The following is a 12,676-nucleotide window of genomic DNA, read 5'->3' on the forward strand; positions in this document are numbered from 1 at the left end:
CTTCACATGAGGTCAGAGTAGAGCTGTTCTTGCTGAAGGAAGTGCAAGATCCCTCTGGTGATATCTTGTGGATGGCACTAGAACAAGCATGGGCAAACTTTGGCCCTCCAGGTGTTTTGACTTCAACTCCCACAATTCCTAACAGCCGGTAGGCTGTTAGGAATTGTGGGAGTTGAAGTCCAAAACACCTGAAGGGCCAAGTTTGCCCATACCTGCACTAGGAGCTTGTTCAATTTTCAGGAATTCTGGGAGATGAAGCCCAAAACACCTGGAGGGCCGCAGGTTGAAGAGGCCTGTTCTAGAACCTGTGGTCCCCTGACTAAACATTTCATAGACTCCTAGAGTTGAAAGATTATATTATCGATGCTTAATTTTTTATGCTTTGTGTCTCAATGTACTTTTCTGTTTATGTTTTAATTTGGTTAGGATAATTTATATTTACAGTAGAGTCTTGCTTATCCAACCTTCGCTTATCCGACATTCCGTCTTATATGACGCTCATATCCGACGCCCCCTGTCCCTCTAGCATTTCCCCTTTAATTGAAGGAGCGTTCCCCAACTCTCTCCATTCCCAATAAGTGATAAAGGCAAAACAAGAGGAGGAAGGAAAGGGGAAGAAGAGGCAGGACCAGAAGCGGAAGCATTCTCACTCCTTCCCTCTATTTCCATGCTCCTCTTCCGCATTCGGGCACTTCCTGCTGGGCCGCTCTAGCCTCGAGGCATTGCCTTGCCTTGCCTTAACCCCTTTCCCAGCACCAACTGCCGCTCTGGGCTAGAGTGAAGAGGGAGGGAGCCAGGGGACAGTTCCATGATTGGCTTTTCCTGAATGCCTTCTTATTAGCCAACATTTTCACTTATCCAACCTTCATGTTGGGTAAGCGAGATGCTACTGTATAGTAAATCAATAAATAAAGAGACCCTCAGGTGCCATCTAGTCCAACCCCCTTCTCTCAGGCAGGAAAAAACACAATCTAAGCATCATTGACAAACGGCCATCCATCTTGTGTTTAGAAGTCTCCACTCCACTCTGAGGTGGAGATCTTCGCTGTTAAACAACTCTTTTTACAATCAGGAAATTCTTTCTCATGTTAAGGTGGAATCTCCTTTCCTGCCATTTGAACCCATGGCTCCATTGAGTCCTAGTCTGGGTATGTTTTATTGGGTGGTTTAGAACTTCAAGATAAAATAAAGAGTAGATTGGAGCCTTGGGTGCCATTGGTTAGTAGGCCAAGGCAGGGTTTATTTTATTTATGGTGTGCTGGAAAGCCCCCCTCCATCTGCCCCTATTCCTCATGGGCCACTTTCCCTTCAGACAGAGCAACCTGGAAGTACCCGTATTGCCTCGAGTCTGATGCACCATCAAATCGAATATGCACCTCAATTTTGAAAACCCTGGAACCAAAAACAAGTATTTGCTGAATGTAATGCGTAGCAGCAAAAATGCACTCTTTGTAATATAGCCATTGTATATTTTAAAGAATTCCTTCTTTAAAAACAAACATATTGGAACGTCAAAGCTTTCAACAATGGAAAAGAAACCTTGAGGTGCATCTATGCTGTAGAATGAATCCACAGTAATTGCCTTGGTTGAATGCTATGGAATTATGTGGACTATAGTTTTACAAGGCCTTGAGCCTGCACTGTCAAAGAGTATGGCTGCATCATGAAATTATAAATCCCAGAATTACATAGTATGTGTGTTGTTTCCTCAGGCAGCCGACAAGGGAAGCAGCCGGAAGAGGTACGAACCCTCCGATAAGGACAGGCAATCTCCTCCTCCAGCGAAGCGGATCAACCTTTCTCCAGACAGAGGTGAAATTCAAGGCTTTGGTGGATTGTTGGGGGGCAACCATGCGGCAACTGCAAGCCCTTGAACTATTACTACTACTAATATTTCCCCAGAGCTTAGAATTGGCTTCTTTTTGCTGTACAATTTCCCAAATCCCTCAGCTATCAAGGCTCATCATGATTTTTGGAATTGGCTTCTTTTTGCTAGTTTCCCAAATGTCGTACCCCAGAGCAGGAACACCTCTGACCTTAAACACCATGCCAACTTGGTAAAATCAGCAAGCAGTTTATTGTAGAATATATGTAGGCAAAGTAGTAAAAAATAGCAAAACAGTAAAAATACAAAAATACAAAGTAGTTCATAAACTTTAGAGGGAAACAAGATCCACAAGTATATAGAAATCCATGAAGCAAGGCAATTGAAACTATGAAACAAAACAGCAGGAAAATCCCATAGGCAAAACTTGGCCCATGTAACTCAGAGCACTTAAACCAAGACTGTGATCAAATAACATTGTTGCCTCGACTGAGGAAGTTCACTTTCATGAATCATTATAACCCTTTTCCAGAAACCAAAACTGACAAGAAAGCATTCTTCCTGACTTTCCCATCAGATAACGGTTTGTTATCTCTCATTTGGTGTAGATGAAGTATCACCTCAGTCTCTGAAAGCTCTGCCTCTGTTTACTAAAACGACGCTTTCTGTCCAAGGTTTCACAATCTTCGCACTCATTAACCCCTACACCTGGCAAATCAATCTCAGTATCATTTTCAGACAGTTGCTCTGAAAAAAGCAGTGAAAGGTCTCTCCCAGGAATGTGGCCTTGGGAATCTTCCTAAAACAGCTCAGACATCTCTTAACTTAACTCAGGCCCAAGCACACAGTCATCTCCAAGCCCATCTTCAGGAATACCATTCCCATTGCTGTTATGAACGTCATTCCTATCATGAACATCAACATGAAAATCAGACACAGTCACGGGAAGACATAAAACATCAAATCCTTCAGCTATCAAGGCTCATCATCAATTTTCCAATGCAGAACATCTCTGAACAGAGAACAACAATAATAATTCATGCATTTATTACCTACTTCTCCTTGTGGCTCTAGGCAGGGTGCAACATGGTTAAAGCAGCAAGAAAGTAAACAAATACTATTAAAATACATATAATGAACAGACACATAACAGACAACTAGCCACTGAAATGTTATTTTCTGCATAACAACGTTTCCGTTTTGTGCTCCAGAAAGCATACTATATATACTTGAGTATAAGCTGAGTTTTTTAGGCTGAAAAAGCCCCCCCCCCCCCCTCGGCTTATACTTGAATCAAAGTTATTTATTATTTTACTCTGTTTTATTATTATTATTATTATTATTATTATTATTATTATTACATTTACATTATTTTACTCGATTATTATTACATTTATTAATTTACTCTTATTATTATTACATTTATTTTATTCTTATTATTACATTTACATTATTTTAGTCTATTTGTATTTTTATTTTATTATTTTACTCTATTATTGTTATTACTACATTTATTATTTTACTCTATTGTTATATTTATTATTTTACTCTATTATTATTGAAACGTTAGCACATTTACATTTAAGAAGGTTAGAATAATGGTTTAATCAGGGTTGGACAGTCTTATCTTAAATTACAGTTTTATGTAAATATTCAAAAACATTTAACCTACTGATGCCCCTATTAATGTAATTTTATTGGTATCTATTTTGAAATTTACCAGTAGTTGCTGCATTTCCCACCCTCGCCTTATACTCAATACGGTTTCCTAGGGTGTTTTTTTGTGGTAAAATTAGGTGCCTTGGCTTATATTCGGGTCGGCTTAAACTCGAGTATGTACGGTACCTTCTTTGTTACACAAAATAGTTCCAAATGACAAATATGGTTCAGTTTTTGACAACTTTTGCACCCCAAGAGAGAAACCGATTCATAAAACAATATATCGTTCTTACACGTAACATGGGATTTTGTAATGCCGCTTTCACTGTCGTCTGCAGAAGTCAGGATTTTTGTGCATTCTTTCAAAACTCCTGCACCTGTTTGAATGCAGCCATATTTTGGCTTTATTATCCAAAGCTGTGACATTCCCAATGCTGCTATTGGGCAATTTGGCTGCTTAAGTGTTGAAATCTCCATCCAATGCTTTCCCTTGAGTGTCGCAAGGCCATTGCTGAGGCAGGGATGCCAGGGGAGCTACACCGCTGTTGGCAAACAAAGCTCCCCGTTGCCAACTAGACTGTTCCTGGAGGTCGGTTGACTAGCCTTTGACCCGGATTCTTTCCCCGTTTGCTGTCGCTCGCGCAACAACCGAGGCCTCCGTCTCCAGTCCTGCGAAATGCTTGAGGTTGCTTCACGGCCACCAAGACTTTCCTGTGCCTCATTCCTCTCTCCCTGGAAAAAGAATTTATTGTGTCAATCAGAGTCATTCAGAGAGCAAGAGTTGGAAAGTCCCTAGTTGGGGTGGCACCTGGCCGTGAACCCATGGAAGGCCTGCAGGCACGCAGCTCTTGGCTCATTCCCACTTCTCTCTCAGTTTCGGCCTTCCTACCTTACCGGGTTGTTGTAGGATTTTATTACTGATCATAGAATCCTAGAGTTGGAAGAGACCACAAGAGCCACCCAATTGATTTTTTTTTTTACCAGGAAGGAAAACACAAAAACACACTGCAAGCCCTTCAGACAGATAGCCACCCAGACTATCTATCAAAACGTCCAGGGAAGATAACCATCAGATTCTCTAGATTTGGAAGGGTCACCCCAAAGGCCATCCAGTCCAATCCAATCCCATTTTGCCATTCATAAATTGATCAATTGACTGATCAGTTTATTTATTTATCATGTCAGGGGTAACCAGACCATTGTATTACATTTCTAACAGAACAAAACAAACAAACAGATAAAAAAGAACACAAAGTTTGCAAACTTGGTAGTTGATTAAATGGTCCTTTGACCAGTATCTGGCCACTTGGAGTGCCTCTGGTGTTGCCGCAAGAAGATCCTCCATTGTGCATGTAGCAGGGCTCAGGTTGCATTGCAGCAGGTGGTCAGTGGTTGGCTCTTCTCCACGCTCACATGTCGTGGATTCCACTTTGTGGTCCCATTTCTTGAGGTTGGCTCTGCATCTCGTGGTGCCAGAGCGCAGTCTGTTCAGCGCCTTCCAAGTCGCCCAGTTTTCTGTGTGCCCAGGGGGGAGTCTCTCATTGGGTATCAGCCATTGGTTGAGGGTCTGGGTTTGAGCCTGCCACTTTTGGACTCTCGCTTGCTGAGGTGTTCCAGCGAGTGTCTCCGTAGATCTTAGAAAACTATTTCTTGATTTATGTCGTTGACGTGCTGGCTGATACCCAAACGGGGTGGGCTGGAGATGTCACTACCTTGGTCCTTGCACTATTGGCTGCTACTTCCCGGCGGATGTCAGTTGGTGCAATACCAGCTAAACAGTGTAATTTTTCCAGTGGTGTAGGGCGCAGACACCCCGTGATAACGCGGCATGTCTCATTAAGAGCCACATCCACTGTTTTAGTGTGGTGAGATGTGTTCCACACTGGGCATGCATACTCAGCAGCAGAGTAGCATAGCGCAAGGGCAGATGTCTTCACTGTGTCTGGTTGTGATCCCCAGGTTGTGCCAGTCAGCTTTCGTATGATATTGTTTCTAGCACCCACTTTTTGCTTGATGTTTAGGCAGTGCTTCTTGTAGGTAAGAGCACAGTCCAGAGTGACTCCCAGGTATTTGGGTGCGCTGCAATGCTCCAGTGGGATTCCTTCCCAGGTAATCCTCAGAGCTCGAGATGCTTGTCTGTTCTTGAGATGAAAGGCACATGTCTGTGTTTTAGATGGGTTGGAGATCAGCTGGTTTCCCTTTAATAGGCAGTAAGAGCACCTAGAGCTTCGGAGAGCTGATCATCATCATCATCATCATCATCATAGTTAATTACTTATTAATCGCCCTCCTTCCAAGAATGCTCTAGGCTATTTACAGCTAAATTGTAAAAGATAAAATTCATACATACAGAAATTAAAAATTAACAGAGATCGATTACTCTAGTAAAAAGCCAGGTCTTAAGTGCTAGAGTAAAAGGTCTATGTTCAACCATCTCAAAGTTCCCTGCTTGAGCAGTAATGTCACGATCATCAGCATAGATGAAACTCTCTGATCAGTTGATTGAATCATAGAATCCTAGAGTGGGAAGAGATCCCAAGGGCCATTCAGGCCAGCCCCCTTCTCTCAGACGCACTGCAAGCCCTCCCAACAGATGGCCATCCAGCCTGTGCTTTCAAACCACCAGGGAAGGAGATTCGCAGGACGAAGCACATTCTGCTGCTCAACATCCCTGCCATATGCACAATGGAGGACCTTCTCACAGCCACACCAGAGGCACTCCAAGTGGCCAGCTCTGGCCAAAGACATTTAGCATCATGACAAGTTCTTTTTTTGAACTTGTTTGTTTTTTTAAATGCATCTTAACTCACTACTGACACGATAAATAAATAAAAATAAATAAAATGCCAGCCAGCAAACACGTTATTGGATCGAAACATTTCTGACCCTTTTTGTAAGTGTTTAGATCTGTCTTGCTTGTGTATTGTAAAAGGTTCTAAGTTCAGCAATTCCAGCTTTAAAACCAGCTTTTAAAGTAATACCAATAACCTTAATGAAACTATCTGATCTGTTTATGCCTTTTCCGCAGGCCCTCGCGAAAGGAAGCCAGCAGGAAGGCTCGCATCTCCCAAACAGGAGCGCCAGCGGGGCCCCAATCCCAAACCCTCTCCGGCACAAGCCGACAAGTGAGTTCCTCTCCTCTCTTGGCTCATCTCTCCTCCTCTTGTGTTTTGCCGCAGGCTCTTTGAAAGGTGTCTCGTGCGATCTCTCCCAGCGAGAAACAAGAGCGCACAGGCCTCCACATCAGCTGAACGGGATCCAACATAGCAGGGAATCCCTTTTGACCACTTTGGCTCAGATAGACCCAAGAAAATAGATCAGTATTTACTGTGTATATTTGAGTATAAGCTGAGTTCTTCAGTCCTTTTTTGTGGCTGAAAAAGCCCCCCTCGGCTTATTCTTAAATCAAAGTTATTTATCATTTTACTCTGCTGTTGTTGTTATTATTATTACATTTATTATTTTACTCTATTATTATTATTACATTTGCATTATTTTACTCTATTGTTATTACATTTATTATTTTACTCTATTATGATTACATTATTATTTTACTCTATTATTATTATTACATTATTTAACTCTATTATTATTATTACATTTATTAACTATTATTATTACATGTATTATTTTACTCTCTATTATTATTATTACATTTATTATTTTACTCTATTCTTACTGTTATTATTACATTTTCATTATTTTACTCTATTATTATTTTTATTACATTTATCATTTTACTCTCTCTATTATTGTAAGGATACGTAAGCACATTTACATTGAGGACGGTTAGAGATGATTTAATCAGAGTTGGACAGTCTTATCTTGAATTACAGCTTTATGTAAATATTCAAAAACATTTTGCTTACTGATGCCTCGATTAATGTAATTTTATTGGTATCTATTTTTATTTTGAAATTGACCGATAGCTGCTGCATTTCCCACCTTCGGCTTATAATCAAGTCAATACGTTTTCCCAGTTTTTTGTTGGTAAAATTAGGTGCCTCGGCTTATATTCGGGTCAGCTTATACTCGAGTATATACGGTACATAAAATGAATATCACTAAAATTTCAGAAGCAATGAAAGCAGACTTAGATAGCCAATTTATTTGGGAAGTATTGAGTAAAACCATAGACAAGTCTAAATTAAATAAAGCTCCAGGCCCAGATGGATTACCTGCCCAGTTCTATAAGCTATATAAAGATGAATTAGGCCCATTAATGCTTTCAACAACAAACCAAGTGCTACACAAAGGTGAGACACCAGTTTCCTGGGAAGAGGCCACAATAGTTCTCATACCTAAACTTGATAGAGATATTCTGTTTTTCTAAAGATTCTGCACTTTAGGAGAGCTGACTTCCAAAAAATGAAATACTGAGCGGCATTCCGTGGACACCAATTCTAAAAAGCAAGGGAGTTACAGATGGATGGGAGTTTTTCAAGCATGAAATACTCAAGGCACAATTGCAAACATTGCCAACAAAGAGAAAAAAATAGGACAAGTGCCAGAATTGATGTCCAAAGAATTTCTAACTGGGCTAAGACTCAAAAAGAGACATGCGCAAGAAGTGGAAAAAGGGAGAAATCACTAAAGAAGAATTTAAACAAATAGCCAACTCCTGTAGGGAAAAGGTTCGCAAGGATAAAGCACAAAATGAGCTCAGGCTTGCCAGGGACATTAAAAACAATAAAAAGGGCTGCTTTGCTTACGTCAGTAGAAAGATCTTGGAGTCCTCATGGGCAACAAGTTAAACATGAGGCAACAATGTGATACGGCAGCAAAAAAAGCCAATGGGATTTTGGCCTGTATCAATAGGAGTATAGTGTCTAGATCGAGGGAAGTCATGCTACCCCTCTATTCTGCCTTGGTTAGACCACACCTGGAATATTGTGTCCAAATCTGGGCACCACAATTGAAGGGAGATATTGACAAGCTGGAAAGTGTCCAGAGGAGGGCAACTAAAATGATCAAGGGTCTGGAGAACAATTCCTATGAGGAACGGCTTAAAGAGCTGGGCATGTTTACCCTGAAGAAGAGAAGGCTGAGAGGAGATATGATAGCCATGTATAAATATGTGAGAGGAAGTCATAGGGAGGAGGGAGCGAACTTGTTTTCTGCTGCCCTGGAGACTAGGATGCGGAACAATGGCTTCAAACTACAAGAAAGGAGATTCCATCTGAACATTAGGAAGAACTTCCTGACTGTGAGAGTTGTTCATCAGTGGAACTCTCTGCCCCAGAGGGAGTGTGGCGGAGGCTCCTTTTTTGGAGGCTTTTAAACAGAGGCTGGGTGGCCATCTGTTGGGGGTGCTTTGAATGTGATTTTCCTGCTTCTTGGCAGAATGGGGTTGGACTGGATGGCCCACGAGGTCTCTTCCAACTCTATGATTCTATATGGAGGGCCAAAGTTGGCCCAGGCCTCCTTTAGAATCAGTACTGGCTTGACGGGCACTCTTGTGTCTCACTGGGCTGTGTTTTCTTCTCTCCGCCACAGGAAGCGCCCGCTCTCTCCGCCGTCCAAGGGCTCCAGCAAAGTGACCAGCGTCCCGGGCAAATCGGGCGAAGTAGCCGCCCCTCCGGCCCCATCGGCAGCGGCAACGGCAGCCAAAGCAGGCAAGTCCAGCACTTTGTCCCGGCGGGAGGAGCTCCTGAAGCAGCTGAAGGCCGTGGAGGACGCCATCGCCCGCAAACGGGCCAAGATCCCCGGCAAAGTATAGTGCGCCCGAGACTGGCTCCTGTTGTTGTTGTTTTTTTTATAAATATATATAAATAAGCCTACAAGCAGACACTTCCGGATTTTGCGGTTCTGTTTTATTTTGGCTGTGGATCCTTTTTAAAAGAGAGAGAGAGAGAGATGGAAGATCGCTTTGGTCAACTTGGAAAAAAAAAACCCACTTGTGTCCGGCTCCCTTTGGTTTCTGTTCTTTGACCCCGGTGTGTTGCCGAAGCAGTCTTTTCCATGTCCCTTAATGCGCAGCAGACTCTATAGGGCAGCAGCCATGTTAGATGCCTTCCCTTCACCTATCTGTGCTATCGTTAGCCTCGCTGTGTCTTTGGAGAGTCTTCAGCAATGCAGTTTCTACCAGAGGGGAAGAGTGCCGAAACCTGCCGTCACACGCCAGAAATTTCTCCCCCTTTCCTTCGTCAGTCCTTTAGCCTTTTACCGAATCCCCGCCATGAACTCAACAGGTCGGAAGAATTCTCACGTGTCTTTTTCTTTTCTCTTTTTTTTCTCTTGGAGCAAAAGATTGTTTTAGTTGAATTCAAAAAGCGCAAAAAAGGTGTTGTCAGGATGTGTGTCCAAATAAGGAAGGTCCCTTTTTTTTGAGGGGTTATGCTGAAAAATAAAGTATTTTGATAAACAGTTCCTTTTCCTTCTAGATCTTCTGTTCCCATTGCATGGCTTCCTAAGGGATGGTGGGAACTGTAGTTCCAGTACACTAGATGTTTGGGCTTTTTTCAAATGGGGACCAATAAGGGATTATTTACAGGGCTAGGCCAGCTTCGGCCTTTCGGGTGTTTTGGACTTCAACTTGCACAGTTTATGATTTATTTAAAACTTTTATATCCCGATCTTCTCACTTCCGTAGAGGGACTCATACTGGCTTACAGCAAGGATTCAATGCTACTAATTCATGTTAAAACATCATACAACAATACAAGGTCAAAATACATATAGATAAAACACATATATACCAAATCGCCAAGGTAAAATCATGTCCAACTCAGTCCGCATATGTGGTCACTCACTTTGGTCTGTAACCAGTCTCAGCCATTATTCTGGGAATGCTTCATTCCATAACCAGGATTTCACTAGCCTCCTGGAGGACAAGAGGGAGGGGGCAGATCTAATCTCGCTCGGGAGAGAGTTCCATAGCCGAGGGGCCACCACAGAGAAGGCCCTGTCTCTCGTTCCCACCAAACGAAGGTGGCGGGACCGAGAACAGGGCCTCTCCGGAAGATCTTAATGTCCTTGATGGTTCATAGGGGAGAATACGTTCGGACAGGTAAACTGGGCCGGAACCATATAGGGATTTATAGGTTAAAACCAGCACTTTATAATAATAGTAATAATAATAATAATAATAATAATAATAATAATAATAATAATACTTTATTTGTACCCCGGTACCATCTCCCCAAGGGACTCAGTGCGGCTTACATGAGGCCAAGGCCAAATACAACAATACAAGCAAAACAACAACAGTACAAGCAATTAAAATAAATCATAGACAATAAAATATACAACATTATCAACAAGACAACGCGCAATTAAAAACAGTGGGAAGGCCAAATGTAAAGTTAAAATGGAAATAATGCTGGGACATGGATGAAAGGTGATAGTGGCGTTTGTGGAAGGGCATACGAGCAGATCTAAAAAATGTACAGTGCTTTGGAGGACAAAGTGCTATGGGATCATTATTCCAGGAAGGCACACTGGAACAACCACGTCTTCAAGCTCCTCCTAAAGACAGCCAAGGTTGGAGCCTGTCTGATGTCTTTAGGGAGTGAGTTCCAGAGTCGAGGGGCCACCACCGAAAAGGCCCTCTCTCTCGTCCCCACCAATTGTGCCTGCGATGCTGGTGGGATTGAGAGCAGGGCCTCCCCGGATGATTGAAGGGATTCGTATACAGAAAATTGTGAATTGTGAATTCCTAGTAGCCTCAAGCCCCTTCCACTTAAGTGACTCAGGGGGAAAGGAAAGGGCCTGAGGCTGTTAGGAATGGTGTCCAAAACATCTGGAAGGCCCAAGTTGGCCCAAACCTAGTTTATACATACTCATAATTACCCATCTACATTCTAGCTGCTGCTACAATACAGCTAAATCCCTGCTACAAATAATAAAACGTAAACACAAACAGCTTAAATAGCTGAAGGGGGAAAAAAAGAAAGGACCCGAGGCTGTTAGGAATGGTGGGAGTTGAAGTCCAATATACCTGGGGCGCAAGTGTACACACAGACACTCAAAAAAACAAAATTAACATATGTTAATCTATGAATCTATATATATATATATATATATATATATATATATATATATATAACTAGTGTATTCATATAATCACACTTTTAAGTTGAATGCCAAAGACCAGGGTTCAAAAGGGAGTCCTGGATCCCAATCTAAAGGAAACAGTCCCACAGATAACATGGATCGTACTATATATCTTAAGGATGTTGCCTCTTCAGTCGCTTTTCCAAGCCCAGCCTTGTTCCAATTTCTTATAGTCTCTATTCTGCTTCAGAAATATATTATTATTATTATTATTATTATTATTATTATTATTATTGACACAAAAGCACAGTATGTCACAGCAAACGAGATCTCTATGCTGGATTTCGTATCACAAAATCACAAGTCGAACACTTCCCAAACGTCTAGGACTGTGTGATGCATTTTCGAATAATGCGCACAGATCCAAGTCAGGTGGGCTTTTGCAGTTGACAGATCGTGATTTTGTCAATGTTTATTGTTTCCAAATGCCAGCTGAGATCTTTTGGCACGGCACCCAGTGCGCCAATGACCAATTGGACTGGTTTATGCCAGAGCCTTTGCAGTTATTATTATTAATAATAATAATAATAATAATACCACATTTCCCCAAAAGTTGGAAGACACAGCCATGGTGCTTAGCAATGGAACCACAACCCTAGTATTTCTGTAATATTTTAAAAGCTTCACCAATGGGGAGAGTAAGGAACACTGGGATGCCTGTGGCAGAGGCACATGTTCATCCATCAGGTGGAGTCAATCCCACAAAGTATGTTTAGTTGCTGATTAGTTGTGATTAGTTCTGCTCTGTTTGTTGTGCAGACAGAGTTGAAAAGAGTAAGAAAGGGTTAAGGGAGAGGCAGTGGGCAGGATCATGTAAATTCCACACCAATGGAGAGAGTAAGAGACACTGGGATTCCTGTGGTGGAGGAAACACTAAAATCTGGGGTGAAATTTATTTATTTACTATCGGCGACTCAAGGCAGATTACAAGTCAGTACACATAATAGCAAAATACAGATTAAGCATTAAACCACAATAAAAATCAACATCATTTTCATCAGCGTGTCCTAATTAAAAAAGTCCCAATTCCATTGTCAAGTGATTCCATTTCCTATGTCAGTTTCTCTGCATTTGTAAACGCTTGCTCATATAACCATGTCTTAACTGGTCTCCGAAATGTTAAGAGTGAGGGAGCCG

The 12,676-nt window shown here is 41.9% G+C and overlaps 1 protein-coding gene across 3 annotated transcripts in view; it reads left to right on the top strand.

The window, feature by feature from the left end:
* The window catches only part of ZC3H18 (zinc finger CCCH-type containing 18), a 99,335-nt gene extending 89,485 nt beyond the window's left edge, over window positions 1-9,850 (top strand). For all 3 annotated transcript variants that reach the window (XM_060787918.2, XM_060787917.2, XM_067471061.1), the window contains exons 17-19: window positions 1,713-1,812; window positions 6,513-6,609; window positions 8,981-9,850. In XM_060787918.2, the coding sequence (XP_060643901.2) occupies window positions 1,713-1,812; window positions 6,513-6,609; window positions 8,981-9,203 (420 nt within the window). In that variant the 3' untranslated portion in view covers window positions 9,204-9,850. The remainder of the gene's footprint in view (window positions 1-1,712; window positions 1,813-6,512; window positions 6,610-8,980) is intronic.
* Window positions 9,851-12,676: the final 2,826 nt, after the last annotated feature.

This window comes from Anolis sagrei, chromosome 8 (genome assembly GCF_037176765.1).
Source record: "Anolis sagrei isolate rAnoSag1 chromosome 8, rAnoSag1.mat, whole genome shotgun sequence".
Taxonomy (NCBI): domain Eukaryota; kingdom Metazoa; phylum Chordata; class Lepidosauria; order Squamata; family Dactyloidae; genus Anolis; species Anolis sagrei.